At 41.0% G+C, this 26,108-nt stretch overlaps 1 protein-coding gene across 1 annotated transcript in view; it reads left to right on the top strand.

The window, feature by feature from the left end:
- The window catches only part of LOC122429856 (orofacial cleft 1 candidate gene 1 protein-like), a 48,715-nt gene extending 46,288 nt beyond the window's left edge, over positions 1-2,427 (top strand). Inside the window, exon 5 of the mRNA XM_043450519.1 lies at positions 2,238-2,427. Within this exon, the coding sequence (XP_043306454.1) occupies positions 2,238-2,245 (8 nt within the window). The 3' untranslated portion in view covers positions 2,246-2,427. The remainder of the gene's footprint in view (positions 1-2,237) is intronic.
- Positions 2,428-26,108: the final 23,681 nt, after the last annotated feature.

The following is a 26,108-nucleotide window of genomic DNA, read 5'->3' as shown; positions in this document are numbered from 1 at the left end:
CGACTCTTACAGAGCCCCTCTCTTCTTTGTTGGAGATGTCATGGCTTAGAGGGAGGACCTATCAGGGTGCGTCTAGACATGTTGCTAACATATTCAGAAGAGAGACTCTAGAGTTGGGTCTGACAGTCAAGATCAGCAGCCTCCTAGTCTGGCAGAGAAAATGCGGACAATGACGGTCAACAGTCAGGAATATGAAGGGAAGCTTCATCTGGCATCTTATTCATCTTCAGACTCTGAAGATAAACTTCTGGTGTCTTCAGACCACACAAATTTTTTATTTAATATTAAAAAAGTATTTCTTTACTTATTTGGCTGTGGTGGGTCTCAGGTGCAGCGTGCAGTATCGTTTGTTGCAGCGGGCACACGGACTCTCTAGTTGTGGCATGAAGGCTTGGTAGTTGTGTTGTGTGGGCTTAGTTGCCCTGTGGCGTGTGGGATCTTAGTTCCCCAACCAGGGATCGAACCTGCATCTCTTGCATTGGAAGGCAGATTGTTACCCACTGGACCACCAGTTCAGTTCAATTCAGTCGCTCAGTTGTGTCCGACTCTTTGCAACCCCACGGACCGCAGCACGCCAGGCCTTCCTGTCCATCATCAACTCCCGGACTTTACCCAAACTCATGTCCATGTGATTCCATCCAGCCATCTCATCCTCTGTTGTCTCCTTCTCTTCCTGCCTTTAATCTTTCCCAGCATCAGGGTCTTTTCAAATGGGTCAGCTCTTCACATCAGGTGGCCAAAGTACTGGGATTCAGCTTCAACATCAGTCCTTCCAATGAACACCCAGGACTGATCTCCTTTAGGATGGACTGGTTGGATCTCCTTGCAGTCCGAGGGACTCTCTAGAGTCTTCTCCAACACCACAGTTCAAAAGCATCAGTTCTTTGGCACTCTGCTTTCTTTATAGTCCAACTATCACATCCATACATGACTACTGGAAAAACCATAGCCTTGACTAGACGGACCTTTGTTGGCAAAGTAATGTCTCTGCTTTTTAATATGCTGTCTAGGTTGGTCATAACTTTCCTTCCAAGGAGCAAGCATCTTTTAATTTCATGGCTGTAGTCACCATATGTAGTGATTTTGGAGCCCCCCAAAATAAAGTCAGCCACTGTTTCCACTGTTTCCCCATCTATTTCCCATGAAGTGATGGGACCAGATGCCATAATCTTAGTTTTCTGAATGTTGAGTTTTAAGCCAACATTTTCATTCTCCTCTTTCATTTTCATCAAGAGGCTCTTTAGTTCTTTTTCACTTTCTGCCATAAAGGTGGTGTCATCTGCATATCTGAGATTATTGATATTTCTCCCGGCAATCTTGATTCCAGCTTGTGCTTCATCCAGCCCACCAGGGAAGTCCCCTAAAGGCATTTTTTGGATCTTTGTTTCCCTTGATGAGAAATTAGTCTTATTGAGCTAGAAGGGATTCCCAAATGGCTCAGTGGTAAAGAACCTGCCTGCCAAAGAGGGAGATGCAGGAGATGCATTGGGTCAGGAAGATGTCCTGGAGTAGGAACTGGCAACCCGCTCCAGTATGCTTGCTTGGAAAATCCCATGGTCAGGGGAGCCTGGTGGACTATAGTTATGGGGTTGCAACGAGTTGGACATGACTGCATGCACAAACACATGGAGCTAGGATGTTGCACAGCTGGGTCTTAAGGAGAAAAATGTGTCCCCAGCACCCAGATGGAGGCTTTCTTTATAAACTTTTATTCAGCAGAAGTGTTCAGGTTTCATCAAGAGGAATTCTCATCCTCTGTGGGCTCAGGAGCCTGTGTAAAACCTCAAGTTTTAAGTTTGTAAATGGATATTTTGAGGTGGAGTACCACGTGATGACTTGGCTGTTGGGAGCTCAATAAAATGAGTCATGGAGAATAATTACAGTCGTGGAAGATCAGGGCTTGGTGAGAGAGGGTAAGATGAGGTCTGTGGCATGGGTGACATCGGGATGAGTGTTAGGGTGAAATTACAGGCAAGTGATCTGCAGTAGAAATATATTGTGAGTCATGGACACCATTTTACATTTTCTAACAGCATTCACTAATATAATTAAAAAAAACAAGTGAATAGACTTTAACAATACATTTTATTTCAACCAATACCTACAAATATTATTTCAACTTATAATCCATGTAAAACTTAAAGCTGTATTTTACCTTTTTTGGGTATGAAGTCTTTGAAATCTTTGGATATATTTATACTGATAGCAAGTCTTAATGTGACCCAGCCTCATTTCAGGTGTGTGACAACCATATGTGGCTGGGCTGTGATGCAGAGCAAAGCAATGAAACCCAGTTAGACTTCGAAGTCCAGCCTCTCAAGTTCGTGTAGGGGAATTTGAGGAAATCTTAGAGAATCTGAACTCCTTTAGCCTCCAAAATGCTTCATAACCAATATTGACCAACAATATAATAGTTCCAACACTGTCTCAGTTGTTCTCGTCATTTCTAAGAGCATTTCTCTGATGTAAATAAAAGTTTGGATATAAAGAGTATTCCTGGAGATAGATTGAATAATTTCTCCTATGAACTAGAAATTAGTAAATGGAGAGGGAGAGCATTTTGTAACTTAAAAATGAGAAGAGAGTAGAAGGCCCTTCGGATAGCAAAGCCAGGAATGATTTATTATCCTGACAAAACCAGCCAGACATGGACATAGGTCAGGGTTACACCACCACCATTCTGGAGCATAATCAACGTTAAAAAATGGATTTGCTGCCTCTCTACCCAAATCCACCCTGCTCACCTGCCTTGGAAAGAGCCTCCAAAAAAATTCAATTGAAAATGAGACGTGCAGCTTTATGGTCTGTGAACAAGGAAGAATATTTGAAATACTTGAATTTAGAAACTGCTAGGCATTATAGCACAGAATGTTTCTTGTTAACACAATATAAAAGAACATTTATATCATTTGCCAATGTGATGACTTAAGTAAAATAGTAACTATGTGTTTTTCCCACAGGATTATTACAATGAGCACAAATTCTCATCCTATAACATCAGATACTGCTACAGTTCCATGTTTTGTTTTTTTAACAAAATAAAAGCAATAGCAAATAATGGCAGAATACCAATACTACTTTACTTATCCAAATTATCTCATAGAAATGTAAAATAGTTAGATAGGTAATGATTTAAATTATGAAGGAAATGTCTAATAGATTTTCTAACAATAAACTTTGGATCAAAAAGAATTCAGGGACTTCTTTGGCAGTCCAGTGTTAAGACTCTGTACCCCCAGTGCTGGGGTCACATGGGTTCAATCCCTAGTTGGGGAACAAAGATCCCACATGCCGTATAGTGTGGCCAAAAAAAAAAAAAAAACCAAACTTCAAACTTGTAAGAGATTGAATTGCTTGTGTGTGTGTGCTCAGTCATGTCTGAGTCTTTGTGACCCCCTTGGACTGTAGCCCGCCAGGCTCCTCTGTCCATGGAATTTTTCAGGCAAGAATGCTGGAGTGGGTTGCCATTGCCTCCTCCAGGGGCTCTTCCTGACCCAGGAATCCGTGGGTTTCTTTATCAACTGCACCACCTGGGAGTATAGAAGAAAGGTGATTTAAGTAAATATACACTGATCTTTAAGAACAAGCCAAATGGCAACTACTGAGTGGTCTGATTTGACGATCACCTGGCGGGTACCCTCCAGTTTCCCCTGAACACTCCGATGCTGAAGCATCTTTAGGAGCGTATTCATCTAAAGGGTCTCGAGGGAGAAGGGCAGTGAGCCGCGGAGATGACACTGCGCGTCGGCATCAGCTGTTTCACAAGGTGAGAGTGAGAAAAAGCACACCAAAACCCCCAGTCCTGCCTGCAGCTGCCTCCGCTCCCCGTTTCTAAAGGGAGTCTTCCAGGCTCTGTTCACGACATTCTTCCCGTTCTTACTGCCTTTAATCTGTAGGTGGACGCTTGGAAAAAAACATTCAGCCACTTCTTTCGTAAATTTCTGGAGGAATAACACACATCGGACATTTTTGACCACATGAGCTCTGCTCTATCTTGCGGGGAAACCAGGCTGTGTGTGTAAACCACTTCTCTGATTGCAGCTCACCCACTTCGCTCACTGCCAGCCATGGCCTGGCCTGATGATGGTTAACCTGATGAGGAAGAGAAATTCAGAATGACAGCCCTTGAGAAGGGAGAGTGACAGAGAACCCACTGCTGTGTAGAATTTCAGAAGACAGAGGAGTTGGCTTAGGTTCTAAACATAACAAGGGCTTGAGGGTTGGGTATGTCGAAAGGCGTATTTAATAATCTAAATCTATAACGTGGTGTCACTAAGAAGTAGTGAATGGCTGAATTCTAAAGGACAGTAAAATGAAATATGTGATAAATGTGACAAGGAGCCAGGGAAAGACATTTTTAAGTGAGAAGAAATAAGAAATAATTATAGAAATACATAGTAAAACAGTCCAAACGATGGTGAGTGATTTAACTGCACTTGGGACGTTTTTCCCGTTCAATCTCTAATTTTCACTGAGTTGCTTCAAGTGTTCTTTTCATCCTTGCTCACTCACCCGAGGTCCTAGGGGAGCGCATTTGATGGATCAAGCTCAGGTCACTTGCCTGGCCCCTGGCTTTGTCACAGGTTGGGGAAGTAGGTTGTGTAAGCCCTTCCTGCCTTCTGTCGTTGGAGACAGGAATCTGGAGTTACTGAACCATCAAGACTATACTCACTGGGAACTAGGAAATTGTGATGCTATTAGAGAGAGGAAATGGATGCAGGACAGCAAAACAACTCACCCAGACTCCCATCAGATAAGTGTCCCCACGGTTCCTCAGCCCTGGATTATTTCCTGATCATATCTATTGGTCACAACATCAGTACAGTTAAAACATGGGAGTGGCATATGTGTGATTAGTGGGATATAAATTTACATAATATTTTTCTTGCACGTGTGTATGTGTGTGTGTGTGTGTGTGTATATATATGTATGCAGGCTCAGTCGCTTCACTCAGGTACAGCTCTTTGCAGCGCTATGGACTGTAGCCCGCCAGGCTCCTCCGTCCATGGGATTCTCCAGGCAAGTACACTAGAGCGGGTTGTCACGCCCTCCTCCAGGGGATCTTCCCCACCCGGTGATCGAACCCATGTGTCTCCCACTGGCAGGCAGATTCTTTACCACTGAGCCGTGGGGGGGGGGGGCATATATGTAAATATATATGTATATACACCAAAATACTTTATGTATTTCTCCATTTCCCCTTCCTCACTTATTGAAAAGCATATTGATCAAGTATAATCCATTTTCCAAGTGCTAAGCTGAATAACAGAGATGCAACGGTGAACTCAACAGACATGAATGTTACTCTATGTCATGAAACGTGTTACATAAGCAAAGTCACATGGAGGGCAACTCTTGAGATTTTAGTTGAGTCACCTGGATTAACCTGGCACTCTCAAACAAACAGTAGTTTCTCATACAAGATTTTTACATCAATTTCAAGATGGTTTAAATCTAATAATCCGTTATGTTGATTGCTTTCATATTGAATTATACCACAGTGTGATGAAAAATATTATTACTGAATGAACCCTTCAGTACAGTATATGAATTATCATAGATGCAGGGGGAAGAGATAATTATTAAATGAATGAAGGCACAGTCAGAAATACTCAGTTCAGTTCAGTTCAGTCGCTCATTCGTGTCCGACTCTTTGCGACCCCATGGACTGCAGCACACCAGACTTCCCTGTCCATCACTAACTCCCGGAGCTTACTCAAACTCATGTCCATCAAGTCGGTGATGCCATCCAACCATCTTATCCTCTGTTGTCCCCTTCTCCTCCTGTTTTCAATCTTTCCCAGCAGAAACATTAATGTCTAATATCAGGTCCTTCCTAATTTGAAAGGTAATATTCTAAACTGTGTACATTAATTTGTGGACGTGTAGGATAAGGGCTTCCTTGATGGCTCAGTGGTAAAGAATTTGTGGCCAAGCAGGAGACATGGGTTTGATCCCTGGGTTGGGACGATCCCTTGGAGAAGGAAATGGCAACCCATTCCAATATTCTTGCCTGGAAAATTCCATGGACAGAGAAGCCTGGTGGGCTACAGTCCCTGGGGTCGCAAGAGTTGGACGCAACTTACTGACTAAGCAACAGCAACAAGTTAATGTTGCCCGGCTTCAACTAGAAAAAAAAATTAGTTACTTTGATATTAGTTTTGTAGGAGTTTTAAATATGCGTAAGAAACAATATATTTATACTTAACCTTTGAATTGTCATTATTACTTAAGTAGTGGAAAGATCTTCCTGTTTAGAAGTGAGGTGCCTGGGGACCTGCTTTAACTCTGAGGATTCGAGGTCCGGAGGAACGCGAGGTGCATGAATGCCTTGGGGTCCTGTCGGTTGAGCCCTGCAGCAATTACGCACTCCGCAGCACTCCAGTGGTTTGAAAGTTAAAATGCCTGGTAATTTACCAGGAGGGAGGGCCTTAGGGGAAGAAGAATATGGCTCAATTAATTAGTACTTGTTAGCAAACTTCAACTATTACCCTATTTAGATTTTCAAATCACTGATATCTCAAATACCCACAAGATTTGGAAGGGAAGTAAGAATAAGCAGTAGAAAAAAATAGTTTGTCCAACAGGGCAGCAGCTTTTGAAAATGGTGTGAGCAGCAGATCCATGTTGACAGGTTAGCCTTTCTATAAAGGTGAAGAAGGAAATGGTATCAGTTTGCTGTTTTTCACTCCATGGTTAAAAACTCATGCCTTTCAGTTTGAGTTTCTGGTTAAGATGAATACTCGTGATGACCATCTAGGGATTCCTATGAAAGTCTAAGAGAAACTGATTTTGAGAGTTATTTGGAGCTTTATTATGGGTGTCGTTTTCCTACTTACTCATTATATCTCCTAAGTGTCTCCTGTTGGTATTTTAAAAAATTAATGATTTGTAGTGTTTTTTCAAGGTATTGTTCAAATACTTTGAAAATTATTGTCTTTGCTCTGAAAGCTTTTCAGTCAAATCTCTCATGCGTTCATGGTATGGAAACATTGTCTTCAAATACTATCTACACAAAATATATTAATAATTATTTTAAATAATTTTAGCTCACATCCCCCCTTATTTTTGTTCTAATTACTCTGACTAAGGTTTCTAAGTGAAAGTGAAGTCACTCAGTCGTGTCCGACTCTTTGTGACCCAGTGGACTGTAGCCTACCAGGCTCCTCCGTCCATGGGATTCTCCAGGCAAGAATACTGGAGTGGGTTACCATTTCCTTCTCCAGGGGCTCTTCTCAACCCAGGGATTGAACCCAGGTCTCCCACATTGGAGGCAGATGCTTTAACCTCTGAGCCACCAGGGAAGCCCTAAGGATTCTAAGAGACTGTTAAATAATAATGTGGGAAACCTGGGTTCGATCCCTGGGTTGGGAAGACCCCCTGGAGTAGGACATGGCAACCCACTCTAGTATTCTTGTCTGGAGAATCCCCTTGGGCCGAGGAGGCTGGCGAGCTACAGTCCATGGGGTCACAAAGAGTCAGATACAACTGAGCAACTAAGCACAAATATTGATACTGGACATTTAAGTCATAGTTTGAGTTTCCTTCATTTGATTTTTTTTTTTTTTCGGTTTGAGTTTTGTTGTAGTTTTGTTTTGATACTTAGTATAATGAAGACTGATTTAAGATAACAATTGTTATCCTCTCTCTGGTGACTCAGAGGGTAGAGTCCGCCTGCAGTTCAAGAGACACAAAAGACACAGTTTCGACCCCTGGGCCAGGAAGACACCCTGGAGAAAGGAATGGCAACCCACTCCAGTATTATTGCCTGGAGAATCCCATGGACAGAGGAGCCTGGTGGGCTACGGTCCATAGGGTCACATAGAATCAGACATGACTGAGTGATGAACACTTTCACTTTTTTTATAATGAAGACTTTAAGATAATTTTTAATTATCTTAAAAAGTAGCTTTGTATCTTTAGTTGCCATTAACTAAAAAAAATGTTTGTAAATCAATCTTATAAAAACAGTATTTGAGTGAATTTAGTAAAGTAGGTGGTAAAGAATCTGCCTAGATTACAGGAGACTCCAGTTCAATTCCTGGGTGGGGAAGATCCGCTGGAGAAGGGATAGGCTACCCACTCCAGTATTCTTGGGATTCCCTGGGGGCTCAGATGGTAGAGAATTGGTCTACAATGTGGGAAATCTGGGTTTGATCCCTGGGATAGGAAGGTCCCCTGGAGAAGGGAACAGCTACCCACTCTAGTATTCTGGCCTGGAGAATTCCATGGGTAGAGGAGCTTGGCAGGCTACAGTCCATCTGGTCAGCAAAGAATCGGACATGACTGAGCAACTTTCAGTAGGATAGGTTATGTTTGAGTTTGATAAAATTCCCACTAATCTCCCTTACAGCCTCCTGACTTCTATATTTCTGTTTCATACACATATATAAACTCCTCGACCATTTAAATCTGAAGACTTGGTATTAGATTTTCAAAGTGGGGAAAATATAAAGTTTTCCTAAATTTATTTATAAAATTCATGGGAATCAAATTTAATTATAGAGCTCTAGGCTTCATGCTTTTGAAAGGTGTAGTGCTGAAGAGAGTATCGTAGTTTGCAAAATTTTGGTGTACGGCTGTAATCACAGAATGTAATGTGTTTAGTTATTTAGTTTGCATGCAGGCCTTGTGTTTCTTTAACTTACAATATATTGTAGAAAACATGAAGGTTGGTGATAAAAAGCTGAGCTGAAGCAGGTGGTTTCATAGGAAAAGGACAAGTATGGGGTCAATAAACTTCTCGAAAAATGGATAGATGCAGTCACATCTTCTCCCTCTGGAGCTAATGGGGCTGATTCAAAAGGAAGTGGTGCCTCGTTGAGTCAAGGTGCTTCCTTGATTCACAGAAATCTCCCTCTGGTGGGCAATTCCATTTTCACTCTTATGAGCCCCCAAGGAGCTGCAGGGGTGCACACTGGAGAATTCCCTGACCAAAGTTCACATTCGGTGTAATTGAAGTAAAAGCCCTGATTACATTCTGTGCTGCTCTGAGTTAAAGGATAGGAAAACCTGACATGTGTGGAAGGGCAGAGCATGTACATGCCTCTTCCTCCCTCAATTCAGCAAAAATAGCCCTAACTGAGGCTGATTATAAACATCGAACAGCTAATTTAGGAAGTTGGAAACAAAGAAGGAGCATCGAGAGTGTAAACAAAGCTAATTTACTAGCTTACTACTTTTATGTATCACACCCGATTGCCTCAATGTAGAACCATAGATATGTGTATATATGCAATTGTCGTTATTCGTATGAATGTCACAAACAGTTAAATATCAGCCATGTTGCAGCCTATTGTTATATGTATATTGCCCTACTTTGAATTTCTCAGTGGGTCTGTTAATTTTCCTGTGAGATGATTTTAGACATATCCAAAAGCGTATTCTGAATCATTAGGGCACTTTTAGGAATTTATCCTATTTAGCAGCCTACCTTCTGGTAATACCTAAAACCATCTCACTTTATTAATTCTTGACACTATCCAATGAAGCACAACAAAGGAACTAGTGATAAGCCTGTTGTTTCCAAATTTCTAGTAGGTTCCCTCTGCTGTACCATCTTAAACTCTGCCTATTCTATTTCGGTTACTGGCTTATCAGGGCAATATATAACAACGGAAAGGAAGAGTAATTTTAATATTTCATAATTGTTGTTGCTTAGTCTCTAAGTTGTGTCTGGTTCTTTGTGACCCCGTGGAGTGTAGCTCTTCAGGCTCCTCTGTGCCAGGCAAGAATATTGGAGTGGGTTGCCCTTTCCTTCTCCAGGGGATCTTCCTGACCCAGGGATAAAACCTGCTTCTCCCACGTCTGTTGTATTGGCAGACACATTCTTTCCTGCTGAGCCACGAGGGAAGCCTCCAATATTTAGTAATAGTAGGTGCTTATTTGATTCACAAACTGATTTACGTTATAACAAAAACAAAAAAAAAAATGCCCAAATAGTATTGAACTATACATTTGTAATAAATCATACATGTTACATTATCACTTCATTGTCTCACACTTGAGAACGTAGTGATTTACTCCTGGATGTCCATTTTCATTTGAGGCAAAGATATATGCAAGAGAGGCAGCCCCCAATCCTTCCTGGGGTACCAAATCATCGTTATCTGGTTCTATTTCCCCTCCATGGTATGCATTCAGTTCAGTTCTGTTCAGTCGCTCAGTCGTGTCTGACTCTTTGCGACCCCATGAATCACAGCACACCAGGCCTCCCTGTCCATCACCAGCTCCCGGAGTTTACTCAAACTCATGCCTATCGAGTCGGTGATGCCATCCAGCTATCTCATCCTTTGTCAGCCCCTTCTCCTCCTGCCCCCAATCCCTCCCAGCATCAGGGTATTTTCCAATGAGTCAACTCTTCGCATGAGGTGGCCAAAGTACTGGAGTTTCAGCTTCAGCATCAGTCCTTCCAATGAATACCCAGGACTGATCTCCTTTAGGATGGACTGGTTGGATCTCCTTGCAGTCCAAGGGACTCTCAAGAGTCTTCTCCAACACCACAGTTCAAAAGCATCAATTCTTTGGTGCTCAGCTTTCTTCACAGTCCAGCTCTCATATCCATACATGACCACAGGAAAAATGATAGCCTTGACTAGACGGACCTTTGTTGGCAAAGTAATGTCTCTGCTCTTTAATATACTATTACCACCTAATAAACTATAAAATATACATATCCATTTGCTTTTTTTCTTCCACTCACAGACTGTAAGCTCTGTGAGGGGAGAGGTTTTTGAATGTTTGTTTTACTGATATAGTCACGTAGTAAACACTCAATAACCCACTCCAGGATTCTTGCCTGGAGAATCCCATGGACAGAGGAACCAGGGGGTTACAGTCCATGGGTCACAAAGAGTCGGACACGACTGAGCAACTAAGCTCACACACCCTCAAATGTACTTTAAATAATTGAATGGATATGAAACATTCTATCAGCATGAAGTGACAGACACTGCACAACTTAACAATAATTTGAACAAAAGCATCAGTTAAGAACCCAATTCTGGGACGACTGAGCAAGTGTGGATTCCATCACTTACTTTTCTGTATCGGAACTTTGGGAGGCAGAGAATAACCGGGGAGCACCCAGTAACAACATGTGCTTCCCGTGTCTTTATGTTTTTGTGTCTTTTTTCCTGTTAAGCTTCTCCTTCCAAAACAAATTCTTTTCCCCTGTATTTTTTTGATATGGCTAATTCCTAATCACAATTTTTTTTTTAAACAGAAGTCTGATTTTATTTAGACTGGGATACGGCAAAGAAGTGGGCAGTCATCCTTTGCCTGGGTGGTGGTGGAGATGATGCTATGTGTTTTTTTTTGTAATTTTTGTTTACTTTTCATTTCATATTGGAGTACAGCCAGTGAAAGACAGTATGCTGGTTTCAGGTGGATGGCAAAGGGACTCAGCCATACATATACACGTGTCCATTCTCCCTTAGACTCCTGTTCCATACCGGCTGAGCAGAGCTCCAGGGGCTATATGTAGGTCCCTGTTGGTTATCCATTACTTCAAGTAGTAATTTCTCCAGGAAATCTTTGAACTCTCCAGGATGGGTTGGATGCTTCTGCCATACACTCCGACAGAACCCTGTCCTTTACACAGTATTAAACCACATTGGACTGAATGCAGACTTCATGCTCAGCTGGGCAAGATCCTCATTTCTCAACAGACAACAGGGGTGTGAATAGTTTGAGAACCTGTGTGTATGCATGCTAGGTCACTTGAGTTGTGTCCGACCCTATGGACCATAGCGTGCCAGGCTCCTCTGTCCATGGGATTCTCCAGGCAAGAATACTGGAGTGGGTTGCCATGCCCTCCTCCAGCAGATCTTCCCAACCCAGGGATCGAACCAGCATCTCTTATGTCTCCTGCATTGGCAGATGGGTTTATTACCACTGGGGCCACCTGAGAAGCCTGTTTGCCAAGCTGGAGAATCAGTTTCTCCAGATTTTTGACTTAAAAACGATTTAGCTTTGCTTATTCTCCAGGGACTTGATCCACTTGCCACTATTTATTAATAAATCATTTCAGGAGACGGAGAACTGGAGTTTTATACTGAACTGGGGGTGGCGGGTTTCCAGGGTGTGGGTGCCAATGGTTGACTGTTGCTGCCATGGCAAATAGCATAAGGAATACAGCGCCATTTTCACTTTAATAGAGGTGAATTAGTTTGCCAGTATATGAAAGAGTATGCAGTGCTTTGTGTAAAGGGGGAGAATACAACAATTACGGTGAATTGGGTAGAATAGCTGTGTTATTGCAGTACATAAGACTTTGATTACACACTGCCAAGATTCATATCAGCCTAGTGGTTGTTGACAGATAAAGTAACAAAAATGAAACCCATTTATTTATTTTTTTCTTTATTGAGACCTCAAGGTAAAGCAGATTTTCAGTTCTTGTAGTTACTATGTTGATAAAACAGAGACTGACAGCAAAAATGTGCCAGTCTAGAAATATAAATTAAGCTTAGGTTCATATCAAAATTCCATTTAGTCTTGGAAAAGGACCTGCTGTTGGGATTATTTTTGATCCTAAAATAAATATATTGTGGAGTTTCACAGTATACTTGGTCTGTATTAACCCTTTCCTGTGAGCAATACTTTCAAATTTTTTTTTTTTTTAATCTCAGTTGACAAAGCTTTATTTTGCAGTGTTTGAGACAAGTTATCATCAGAGTAGGTTACCTTTTGCTGAATGTAAATTACTAGCAACAGGATGATGCACATTTCAGTCTGCAGAAAGCATGATGGAAAATTGATAGCAGACCTTTTAGTGTATTGCAAAGTCATGTTTCATGCTGCGGTTTGGTTATCTACCTAAGGACAAAAGTAAGTGGGAAATGTGAAGTGAGAATTTTTGGTGTGTGTTGTGGAGATTGTAGATGTGTCTTGAGTACAATTTCCAGCTACAGCATTTGCACCTTCCTTCCTGTTACTTAAGTTTCTCCCGTTTCTTCTTCGCTTTGGTCCTCCCTCTCTCCCTCTTTTCCTTCCTCCCTTCCTTTCTTCCCTCTTTCCTTCCTTCCTTCATCCCTCCATCTTCCCTCTCTCTTTCTCCTTTCTTTTTACTCAACTAGTAAAGTGAAAATTTTGCTATAGTTTCTCAGAATTAAGACAGTATTAAGTTGGCTATGAAATTCCGGATCCATCGACATGATATGCGTCGAGAATTATATACAAGTGGGTAAACAGAGGCATCGGCGAACTCTAAACACCATTATAATCCAGCGGTTTGATTTCTTGAATATATCCTAAAAATAATTTTGATTACGTTTTCAAATTATTCTTCTAAAGTCTGCATTTGAAAATTTTCTCATTAATTTTTTTGCAACAGACAGATAGCATGAACTTGTTTCTCGAATTACCTTTTCTGACCTTTTGCCAGATGATAATTACAAAAAAAGGAAAGCCTGGAAGACTTGTAAAAAAAAATTAAGCTTATCAAGTAGCTAAAATGACCCTTCTGTGCTGGTGTCGATTTCAAAATTAACATTTTGGTTCATGTGCTTCTAATAATCACTGACCCTTACTTCATGTACTTTCCACAGGAAATGAATACAGCAGAAATTACTTTGACCCACTGATGGATGAGGAAATAAACCCAAGGCAGTGTGGGATGGAGGTCAGCCAAGAGGGTGAGCTAGAATTAAGTATGTAATTTTTGTGTCAGAATATTCTTCCCCATTCATGAAAATGAGGTGACAAAGATCACACATGCAGTTCCATTTAGATTTTTGCAGCTTACAATTTAAATGGGAAGTTTTAACCACTAACGACGTGATGGGCAGTGAAGGTAATTTCTGATCAAGGACAGCAAGCTGGTTACCTAGAGGAAGTGAGAACTGGCTTTCATGCAACACTGCTGTACACAGTTTGCAGCCCTTCCAAGGCCCGTGTCATGTATATGAGGCGAGTCATCACTTTACAAATGCCGGCTCAGCCCTTCACGTTTAAAAGGAGCATTCCTCAATAAACTTCATCTAGCATGTGAGATTTCCATACCCAGGGACTAGTGGATTTCTTTCACTGAAGCCTTAGGACCATCGTTTAAGTTTTAAACCACAAAGGTGTAGGGGTAAGATGATTTCTCCTTCTCGTATCTTGATTCTAGCTGTGGTTGCAAAATAACAATTTAGAATTGCTCATTATGTGCCCACCGCCCTGCGTATTTGGTAGTTTACAAAGCGTTCTAGCCATGACGCTTAGTAATTTCTTAGTAACTACATTCGCATATCTATGAATTAGCTGAAGAGAAATTTACCATAAATATGTTCTTTTAGCATCCATATAAGTTCATAAGGGTCTTCTCAGGTGGCACAGTGGTAAAGAATCTGCCTGCCAATGCAGGAGACACAGGAGATGCGGGTTCGATCCCTGAGTTTGGAAGATTCCAGGATGAGGAAAATGGCAACCCACTCCAGCATTCTTGCCTGGAAAATCCCATAAACAGAGGAACCTGGTGGGCTACTAGTCCACGGGGTCCCAGAGAGTGAGCAGACACGACCTTGCCACAAGTTGATAATAGAATTCTATATGATCAATTAGTGAAGTTGTTCCTTGAGGTTTTTGAGATAATGACAGTGACAAATATTATTCAGCATCATTTGCAACCCAAAAGATCATATTTCACCATGGGGCTCCAGACATTGTATCTGCCTTCTAGGGGAAGGGGAACATGTTTGAGGTATGTATGTATGTTCTAATTCAGTGACTAAGGTGGTCATCCAACTTGGCATAATGTTTAAGTTCAGTTCTATCCAGTGGTAGGACATCCACTAAATGACCCTTTAACCCTCTTCTAAGAACCATGTTTTTATACTATTGTTATTTTTGGTAATGACATGACCTTGGTGCTTTATCCTTGTAAAAGAATAAAATAGTTCTTGAATTCTCTATTATACCACAAGAGCATATATAGAAGAATGTAAGACCACCTAAGTTTGCTCTTTCTTATATGCATGTAGTACAAAAATGTATCTTGGGAGTAGCTAATGTAAAACAGTTGCTCACTTTGATTTAATGCTTATAAATTCTACTACATGATTTGACAAACCATAGTGGCCTATTCTGATTCTTGTGTAATAGATGTCATAATCTATTGAATATGAGATCCTTTTTATTGGAGAAGTTATATTATAAATGCCCTGCAATGTATATTTTAAAATCATTGTTCCAATTATTATTGATTTCAAGTTTTTTTTAGACAAAGGCAGCATATTCAACAGAATTTTGAGTCTATGACCTATAAAATAACTAAATAGCCATGATGATTAATAATTTTTTGTAATTACACTTACATATCTGTAAATTAGCTGATCTGAAAGTTATCATAAATATGCTCTTTTAGCACCCATGTGTGTGTTAGTGACTTAGTCGTGTCCGACTCTTTGCAATCCCATGGACTGTAACCCACCAGGCTCCTCTGTCTATGGGGATTCTCCAGGCAAGAATACTGGAGTGGGTTGCCATGCTCTCCTCCAGGGGATCTTTCTGACCCAAGGATCAAACCAATGTCTCCTGCATCTCTGGCATCGCAGGTAGATTATTTTACTGCTGAGCCACTGGGGAAGCCATTATAGTAACAATTGTTAAGATAAAGTGACAAAGCTCAAGTGGAGTTCACGTGATCTTCTTGTGGTCAACAGATGAGAGCCTTGTGGAGGGGACTTTGAGTTCTGAATACCCGGTGAGTTCCAGAAAGAATCTTGAACACTACAAAAAGGATAGTGAAGCCATCTCTGCCTACAGTGAGGAGACCGAAAGAAGCACTCAGAAAAACGTAATTCTGCCAGGAAGTCCTTCATTGGAACAGGTCAGCACTAAATCTAAATCAAGAAATGTAGACTAAGCTCACTTTTTGAAATAATAGTTGAAATATCAATCCTGCACATCATCTCCTGGTTTTAGTTACCAATGCACCACTTCCTGACTTGCTCCATGACTGTCTGAGTCTTTCCCTCTGTCTTTCATAATATATTTTATCACACAGAGCTTACACTATCATATCAACATCAATCCAAGCCCTTGCACAATTTAGTTTCACTTCACTTTTTAAAATTTCATGTTAGGGAGATCATTTCTAGCATGTGACGAAGTACCTGTAAGAAAACCTGAAACCAGCACAAACTTACTTGAAGAAAATTAAGAACTACTTGGGCTCGTTTGCATAAGCATCATATAAATATGTGAATAATCTCTTATTTATGAAGTCACCATTAAGGGACTTAACTTGTGCAATGTTGTGACTAATGCCACGCAATCTTTAGCCTGTGGATCGTGTTGACTTCAGAAATATCCTTTCTGTTTCCCACACCTGCAGTTTCTACTTTTGTGTGGTGTAGTATCATATGTTCAGGTTCGCGAAGGAGAGGAAAAGCATTTCTTCTGTGAAGTCACCTTATCCGTCTCCAATAAAAAGGAAAGAATCCCCCAAGTCTAGGGGTGTGTGTGTGTGTGTGTGTGTGTGTGTGTGTAGTTTTTGTGAAAGGTAAGTAGATTCAGGTTGAAATGGAACAAAAGTCTATCATCAAGTAAAGAAAAAAAAAACTGTTCTCAATGATGTCTTTCAAAATACCAGGTTACAAGTGGAAATATTTTCCACTTTAGAATAGAGGAGAAATAGCTTAGTTTGGGGAGGTATTCTCTAATTTGGAGAGTTTATTTTCTTTCATAACATAGTTGATTTTCTTCATTTGTGCCTCTTAGATACGAATATCCTGGGCACATTAGGTTGTAACTATTCTGAGTTTTCTCAGGTAAATGATCCTAATTAGCAAGTACATGTTTGAGTGCTCAGTTACTCGGTTGTGTCCAACTCTTTGCAAACTGAGGGACTGTAGCCTGCCAGGATCCTCTGTCCATGGGATTCTCCAGGCAAGAATACTAAAGTTCGTTATCATGCCCTCCTCCAGGGGATCTTCCTGACCCAGGGATCGAACTCACATCTCTTAGGTCTCCTGCATTTTCAGGGAGGTTCTTTACCACCAGTGCTACCTGGGAAGCAATGCACAGGCACTATGCCTACAGTGGATTGAACTGTGTTCTCCTGAACTGCTTAATCCTGGTAGCTGTGACTGATCTTGTTTGGAAGTAGGGTCTCTGCAGTGTAATTAATAAACTGAGGATCTTCAGATGAAATCATCCTGAATGTATATGTTGTTGTTGTTCAGTCACTAAGAACTGTCTGACTCTGTGACACCATGGACTGCAGCCTGCCAGGCTCCTCTATTCTCCATTACTTGCCAACGTTTGCTCAAACTCATGTCCATCGAGTTGGTGATGCTCTTTAAGCAGCTCATCCTCTGTCAGCCCCTTCTCCTTTTGCCTTCAACCTTTCCCAGCAGCAGGGTCTTTTCCAGTGAGTTGATTCTTCGCATCAGGTGACCAAAGTATTAGAGCTTCAGCATCAGTCCTTCCAATGAATATTCAGGATTGGTTTCCTTTAGGATGGACTGGTTGGATCTCCTTGCAGTCCAAAGGACTCTTAAGAGTCTTCTCCAGCACCACAACTTGAAAGCATAAATTTAGATGACTTAAATGATCAACTTAGATGATCAATTTAGATGAATTTAAATGATTGAGCTCTAAATCCAATGACTAGTGTCCTTAAAAGAGAAAGAAGAGAGAGGATTTGAGGATTTGAGCCACAGCCCCACGTAGGAGGGAAGCGATGTGAAGACAGAGGCAGAATGGAGTGATGCATCTACAGGAAAGAAGCAGCAAGGACTGCGGCAGTCACCACAGGCAGGAGAGAGGCTCAGCCTGGATTGTCCCCTAGAGCTTCACAAAGGAGCCAGCCCTGAAAGCACCTTGATCAGACCTCTCGCATCACAACTGTGAAGCTGACATTTCTGCTATTTGAAGCCCCAGAACTTGAGATAATTTGCTATGGTAGCAACAGGCGAGAAATATGGCTGCAAGGGTGGGGGACCCCGTGAGCTGGGTTATGCGTCTTCATGGGTTTTAATTGGAGTATAATTGCTTAACAATATTGTATTAGTTTCTGTTGTACAACGAAGTGAATCAACCCCAAGTATACATAAGTCCCCTCCCTCTTGGACTTACCCCTCACCCCTCCGCCTCACCCACCCTCTAGGTCATCACAGAGCTCCGTGAGCTCCCGGTGTTATGCAGCAGCTTCCCACTGGCTATCTGTCTCTTTTACACATGGCGGTGTATAGATGTCAATTCCAATCTCCTTGTTCATCCCACCCCCCTTGCCCCCATGTGTCCATGTGTCTGTTGAGTACATCTTCCTCTCTATTCCTGCCTTGCAAATAGCTTCTTCTGTACCATTTTTCTAGATTGCACATATACGCAGTAATATGTGGCATTTTTCTCTTTGACTTACTTCACAAAGAAGACAGAGAGATGGTCAAGAGGCACATGAAAAGATGCTCAACATCACCGATTATTAGAGAAATGCAAATCAAAACTCCAACAAAGGTATGGGTCAAAATGACCGTCATCAAAAGATCTACAAACAATACATGCTGGAGAGGGCATGGAGGAGAGGGAACCGTCTTGCACTGTTGGTGGGAATGTAAATGGCTACAGCCTCTGTGGAGAACAGTATGTGCTGTGCTAAGTCAGTTCAGTCGTGTCCGACTCTGTGCGACCCCATGGACTGCAGTCCTCCAGGCTCCTCTGTTCATGGGATTCTCCGGGCAAGAATACTGGAGCGGGTTGCCATTTCCTCCTCCAGGGGATCTTCCCGACCCAGGGATTGAACCTGCATCTCTTGTACCTCCTGCATTGCAGGTGGATTCTTTACCGCTGAGCCACCAGGGAAGCCCTGGAGAACAGTATGGAAGTTCCTTAAAAAACTAAAAGCAGAACTACTATATGACCCAGCTATCCCACTACTGGGAATTGATCTTGAGAAATTTGTGGCTATTTTGACAATACTTTGCATCTTTATCGAGACAGTACTCTCAGAAGTCACTGAGGTGAAAACGAATGCATGACTCTGTCTCTGTGATATAAGCCTTTTTTAAACCATTATTTTTCAGATATATTTTCTGATACATTGACAATCCAACATTTCCATTTTTTTTGTATGTGTGGTGCCATGGTATGTTTTTCAACTCACCATCATGCTTTAAAGAAGAAGCACACGGATTCCTTTAGGACATGGAGCTGGTGGTTTTTATATCCTCATCCTGTGAAAGATAAGCTGAGGAGCAGAAAGCTCACCTGCTGTGCAGTGTGGAGGCTCCAGCCCAGGGTCTGGGGGCTCATTGAGAGCAGAACTCAAGGCCGCGTGTTCACAGGATGTCAGTATCAGGGAAGAGTAAAAACATCCATGAGAATCTAAGTGCTTCACAGATGTCACCGTTATTCCCTTCTAACAACAAATTTTATGATCTTCTCTATTTCTTTTCCGAATCTATGTGTCTTAAATTGTGTGAAGCATGACCTAGACTGACTGAATAAATGACCAAATGAAAAGGCATGCGCTGATGGAAGAACACTCAGACAGACGCTACGGTGGCGGGAGGCTGAGCGTTGGAGTCAGAATTCTGTATGACAGGCGGATGCTGGGGCACTTGAAAGGTGCAGGATCACAGAGAAGTGATGTGACTTCCCTGAGATCGGTTCCCTCATCTGTACATCAAGGGCGGTGTGATCTGCTTTAGTACGTTGTTGGCGGGATGAGATGAACGTCTAGCAAGAATCCAGCACAAAGTAGGTGCTCATTAAATTGCAGGAGGACGAGCAAGAGAAAACGTTCTATGGCCCCCTTCTCAGCTCACCATGTCCCTCCCCCACTGTGTCAGAAGTTTCCTGAACACCCCAATCAGCCTTGTCTGTGGGAAAAAGCTTCAGATCTTGATTTAGAGCTCATGGCGTACCCTTAGTTTTGGTATTTATATGACCTTGAACCTCTGTGTGAAATATGGCTGAATAATTTGAACAATGCATGTAGCTGTGGTTAAGGAGATGTGTCCACGTGCCTGGCAGTTGTTCATTTTATATATTTGTCCAGACTGTGACCTATTCGTACTTTTTAATGTGACTTGAGTGGTGAACTGATACGTAAAAGAAGTCAAAGTGTCTAAATGGGGGTAGTGGGTGATCCTGAAAGGTGTGTTGTTAGGTGTATCCACACATGCTAGGGAAAGGAGAAGGAAGTAAGGTCTCCAATGTCATTTTTCACAAGGAGACTAATCCCATCTTGGGACCTCTACCCTCTCCACCTAGTCTAAATCTAATCATTCCCCCGAAGTCCCTTTTCTGATTATAACCACACTGGGGATTAAAGTTTAAACATGTGAAGTTTGAGCGAACACAATTCAGTCCGAAGAGATCTCCTTTAAAAGATGCTAGATTTTCATGAAAACTTTTCTACATAGATCGTAGCTCATGAAAAATTCATTTACCCTGAGTACTGAAGAATGTACTTGTTTCAGAAATGTTTTGACTGAAGTGCCTCTAATGGCTGAGTGCTTCGTTTATTTTAGGATAGAGCTTTGGATGGGAAAGAAGCCTGGGGCTGGGAAAGAACTCTGCTCAGAGACGGTGGACTGCCAAGGCTCTGAGAAGGTGTATTCCTTCTTGTCTGTTGGAGACCCAAAGTGCTTCAAAATATATTCCTGGAAGAAGATTTTGACATGCACTTTTAGGAGGAACAAATTAAAATAAAACTGCTTATTTTATGGCTAATACTTAGAGATTTCCTTCACTCATTTGAGCTCATTTCACTCATTTGCACCATAAAAATTTGGGGCCATTTATCAATTTTGAAAGGATAAAATCTTTTGAAACATGTGCTGAAAAGGTACCATTTTTTTTGCTATTTAGATGGCTCACCTGGGGTGTTTAATCAATCTGTTAGGCTATAAAGTGGTACCAGGGAATACAGTTTGAAAAGGAACAGAAAATAAATTTATATTCATGTAATTGAAATTTTCTAGCAAAACCAATGATTTGACTCCAGGTTTCTCTAAGTGGAAATTTAGATGATCTCATTTCCAAAGAATAGAAAGGTTAAATGTATGTATATGTGTGTGTGTGTATGTGTGTGTGTGTGTGTGAGAGAGAGAGAGAGAGAGAGACTGACATATCAATGTCAATTTAAATATCAGTGAAACTGCTACAGATTCATTAAAATGAAAAAAAAGAAGGTATATGAGAAATAGATCTTAGTAAGAACGTTTTTGATGCTGTGTCCCATCTACCAAGTTCATCAAAATGTGAGTTCTATGTAGAATTTGCAGAAATTCAAGGAAAATGCCAGGGTGCTCAAGCCTTTAGATCCAGTATGTTGGGTATATTTACAAAAACCTCTCAGACAGGAAGTCAGACTGCAGGAGGTCTCATTTTCAATATGTCTGCATAACACCAATAAATAGTAACAAAAGTTATATCTCAATATGGCAAGAAGTAGCCTTCTTTAATTTTGCCTCCCATTTTTTTTTTTCTCTAATACATTTGCTGACCACAGCGCTCATTAGTGGTAAATAAAAAGGAGCGACAGTAAATAATAATTCTTTGTAGTTATACAGTGCCTTTGATCAGAGCACCTCAAAGTTTTCATGACTCATTAATCTGTGAAATACATCAGTGAAGTATAAAGGTGTCAAGGATTACTATCCTCCTTTTGTAAGCAGATAAACTGAGGCATTTGCAAAAAACTACCAAGGTCATTCAATGATTTGATGACAGAATTAGGGACATGATCTATAAACCAGATCTAATTAGAGCAAAGACAAACAGGGCTCAACGGAAGCCAGTTGCTTCTGTGAAGTTGCTGAGAAGCTTTATGTATTGCCTGGAAACAACACTGCTTTAGAAGACAGGCTTTTTATTTAGCTTCCATTTTGAGTGATTTCTTCCATTTAGTGATGAAGACTTCTCCACAGCTTCCTGTTTAGATCACTTAATATTGAGCCATTTCCTTGAGATTTCTTTGGCTTGCATTTCTTCTACTTTAAGAAAGAATATGGGGACTGGACTTCCCTGGATGTCCAGCAGTTGGAACTTCACTTTCCAATGCAGAGGTTGTAGCTGGGGAGTTAGAATCCCACCTGCCTCATGGCCAAGGTACAGAAACAGTGCAACAAATTCAATAAAGACTTAAAGAAACAATGTATTTCTTATGAAACAGCTTAAGTTAATTACTAATAGAGAAAATAAAAATAATTTTTACATGTACCTATACATGTCCATGGGCTTCCCTCATAGCTCAGTTGGTAAAGAATCTGCCTGCGATGCAGGAGACCCTGGTGCGATTCCTGGGTCAGGAAGATCCACTGGAGAAGGGATAAGCTTCCCACTCCATGATTCTTGGGCTTCCCTTGTGGCTCGGCTGGTAAAGAATCTGTCTGCAATGTGTGAGACCTGGGTTGGATCCCTGGGTTGGGAAGATCCCCTGGAGAAGGGAAAGGCTACCCACTCCAGTATTCTGGCCTGGAAGATTCCAAGGACTAAGTCCATGGGGTCGCAAAGAGTTGGATACAACTGAGCGACTTTCACTTTCCCTTTCTTTCATACATGTCCATGGGCTTCCCAGGTGGTGCTCTTGGTAAAGAATCTTCCTGCCAGTGCAGGAGACATAAGAGACAAGGGTTCTGTCCCTGGGTTGGGAAGATCCCCTGGAGAAGGAAGTGGCAAACTGCTCCAGTATTCTTGTCTGGAAAATTCCATGGACAGAGGAGCCTAGAGAGAGATAGTCCATGGGGTCGCAAAGAGTCAAACATGACCAAGCACACATTGTTTGCTTATACATGTCCACATCTATAAATGTTTAGTCAATGAAATACGAATCTGTCTATTATCAATTGATTTTGAAGCAATATTCTGCAGAACGGTATTGCACTCTACTTTGCAATTTCCATATAAATGAATGTTAAAAGGATAAATCCTGCAATATTTTTTTTTTCTGAAGCCAGCTTCTCAGTTCCAAGATGACAAATCACATTTTCTTGAAAACTAACCTCGCTCATAAAAATAACTCATTATATGGTTTCTTGAAAGAAAAAATATTAATTTTTTACGTGATTAGTTTTTCATTGCTCTTTCACTCTGTTGTTGTTCAGTCTCTAAGTCATGTCTGCTTTTTGTGACCCCATGGACTGCAGCACCCAGGCTTCCCTGTCCTCCACAATCTCCCAGACTTTGCTCAAATTCATGTCCATTGAGTCGGTGATGCCATCCAACTATCTCATCCTCTGTTGCCCCCTTCTCCTCCTGCCCTCAATCTTTCCCAGCATCAAAGTCTTTTCCAATGAGTGAGTTCTTCACATCAAGTGGCCAAAGTATTGGAACTTCAGCTTCAGCATCAGTCCTTCCAATAAATGTTCAGGGTTGATTTCCTTTTACCCTGTTATGGTTACTTAAATTTTCAAAGGTTTGTGCTGTGAGACCCCATCTAAAAGGGAATATATTACCTCGTTTGCACACACAGAGAATTTTGTATTTTATATCTTTCTCTCTATCCCTGTTTCCTAGTACAGTTGACCCTTGAATCATGTGAGGGTTAGGGGACCCCCAAGAAGTAGAAAATTCATGGATAAATTTATAGCTGGCCTTTTCATCATTGATTTCATATCCTAGGATTCAACCAACCTGTGATGGTGTAGGATGTATTTAGTGAGAAAAGAATCTGCATATAAGTGAACCAGAGCAGTTCAAACTCATGTGGTTCAAGGGTCACCATATACATAGACCTTCAAGACTGCCCTTTTAAAAACATTTTTATTGGAGTATAGTTGCTAAGACTGCCCATTGACTTCCTTGTTATTTGGCTGACCATTAACTTTTCTCATGTTATTAATATCTGTTTTATTTTTATGACACACCAAGACTCTTTTATTGTTATCTCCATTGCTTTTCAGATAAAACTCAATGTCACTGGTTGTTTAAATGTGGCCTGTCAACCTCTCTTAGGATACTTGAGGTGCTAATTAGAATGTACATTCCTGGGTATCCACACAGACCTACTAACTCATAATCTCTGGAGAAGGAGTCAGAAAGGATAAATTTAACAGAAACACGCTGGGAGATTTTATTCACATTTAACTTAAGACCTTTCTTCATCTTATAATTTTAGATAATACTTCTATAGCACTCACCATGTGTGAGGCATTGTTCTAAGCACTTTATATACGATAACATTTAATTCTCATATACAGTTTTGAGAGGTTATGACTTTAAAAACAGTATCTTGCTAAGACCATGAATTCCTATTCCTCACATACATTTGTAATCTACTAATCGTAAATGAGAGAAGACCACACCTCTAAAATACCAGGCAGCTTTTCCTATTTAACTTATAGGAAGTTATAAAAGCAGTATAAGAGTTCCTGATAACCCTTCACTCAGAGGGAACTGGTTTTTAAAAATTATCACTGGAGTGGTAAAATTATGAGATCTTCCCCCCACCCCCCCATGGTAGAGTTAGTTCATTCAATCTATCTTTGAGTCCTGGCTATAGATGAAGGGATATTTTCAGAAAAAATGTTGAATTTATTTTCATTTTTCATTGTTAGTTTTCATTTTTAGGGTCTTAAAATTTGCTCACTAATAGCTCACTATTAAGTTCATTAATAAGTGCTCACTAATAAGTCCTAATAATAAGTGCTCACTAATAAATTCTCTCAAGAAAAACCAACACCAAATTTCCCCCAAGGATGTTTTGGGGTGTGGTCGTGCTGAGTCGCTCAATAGTATCTGACTGTCTGGGACTGTATGTAGCCCATCAAGCTCCCTGTCCATGTTTTGGGGATAAGCAAGGAAATATGAACATGGACATGGTGTTAAATGATATTAATTTTTCAAATATACTAAAATTAACTGTATTGAGTACCAGGCATTGGGTCAGGAATTTTTGATACTTTTTTTTTTTTTTGCACATAACCACGGGAGACAGGTGTGATGATTCTCATGTTTTAGGTGAGGAAACTGAAGCTGCAAGCCTGTTATTCTTTTCTCACTTTTCACCCAGAATTCTCAGATGCCCCTGTACCCTTTCCTTGACTCCTCAAATTTTCTTTCATTCCATTCTTTGAGGTGGATACTGTAGCATTTTGCTGGAGGAGGTCACAGGTACATACTCTTTCCAACCCTTGTATCCGTGGATTCTTACATTCCTCCATGGCTTTCCTTTAGGGTCGTTACAACTCGAGTCTCACATTTGAGAGAACTGATGAAAATATATTTAAATAGCATGCCATTTAAATTATTTTTTAAAAAGCAATTTTCCACTGTAGATTTAGAAACCAACAGATCTATTTTAGCCAGCATAATTTCTGATTAACTAATTTAATCTGTGCAAAATTACATAAGCAAACCCGAAACAAGCCTCCATCAATTTTCTTGCCTTTGGATGTAACATAATATTTTCAAAAATGAACCAAATAGAGTAATTAGCCCCCAGGCAGAGCAAATGGCTCTAACAGCCATCTCCCACACATTTCTATGGTGGAAAGACTGAATATGAATACACAAATGTGGCAGCCATGGGTTAAAGCCCTGCATGTACCCTCTTAAGTAACAGTTTGGAATATTAATACCTAGGGTTACCTTTTCAGAAGTTCAAGGTAAAAGAAGAGAATTATATCTTCCCTTTAGGCTACTGAAATCTGTCTTCTGATGGACTGTCTGATTTCAACCTTCCAGGGGTCTTTGCTGGTGGCTCAGTGGTAAATAATCTGCCTGCAATGCAGGAGACCTGGGTTTGATCCCTGAGTGGGGAAGATCCTCTGGAGAAGAGAATGGCAACCCCCTCCAATATTTTTGCCTGGGGAATCCCATGGACAGAGGAACCTGGCAGGCTACAGTTCATGGGGTTGCAAAGAGTTGGGCACGACTTACCGACAACAATAATAGCAATATGATTTTGACAGTGCTTGAAAGTAAACAGACTTTCTTGCATTGTTAACAGAGGGTCACTTTCCACACTAATTGTCCCTCAGGGAGAGAACCTTGCCAGTGTAAGAGACGACAGAGTGATCGATATGAAAATGCCAGGGGAGTATTGTATGAAATGCCGCTTTCATGGTGCTTTGATGGTGATGATGTGATGGTGTCAGGGGATGCCACTCCCTCCACAATTAAGAAATACTGAATTAAATAGTATGACTCCATATAGGAAGCATTGACTA

The sequence above is a fragment of the Cervus canadensis genome, chromosome 28 (assembly GCF_019320065.1).
Source record: "Cervus canadensis isolate Bull #8, Minnesota chromosome 28, ASM1932006v1, whole genome shotgun sequence".
In the NCBI taxonomy this organism is placed as follows: domain Eukaryota; kingdom Metazoa; phylum Chordata; class Mammalia; order Artiodactyla; family Cervidae; genus Cervus; species Cervus canadensis.
The sequence above is the reverse complement of the archived record's forward strand: the minus strand, read 5'-3'. Positions and strand labels throughout refer to the sequence as shown.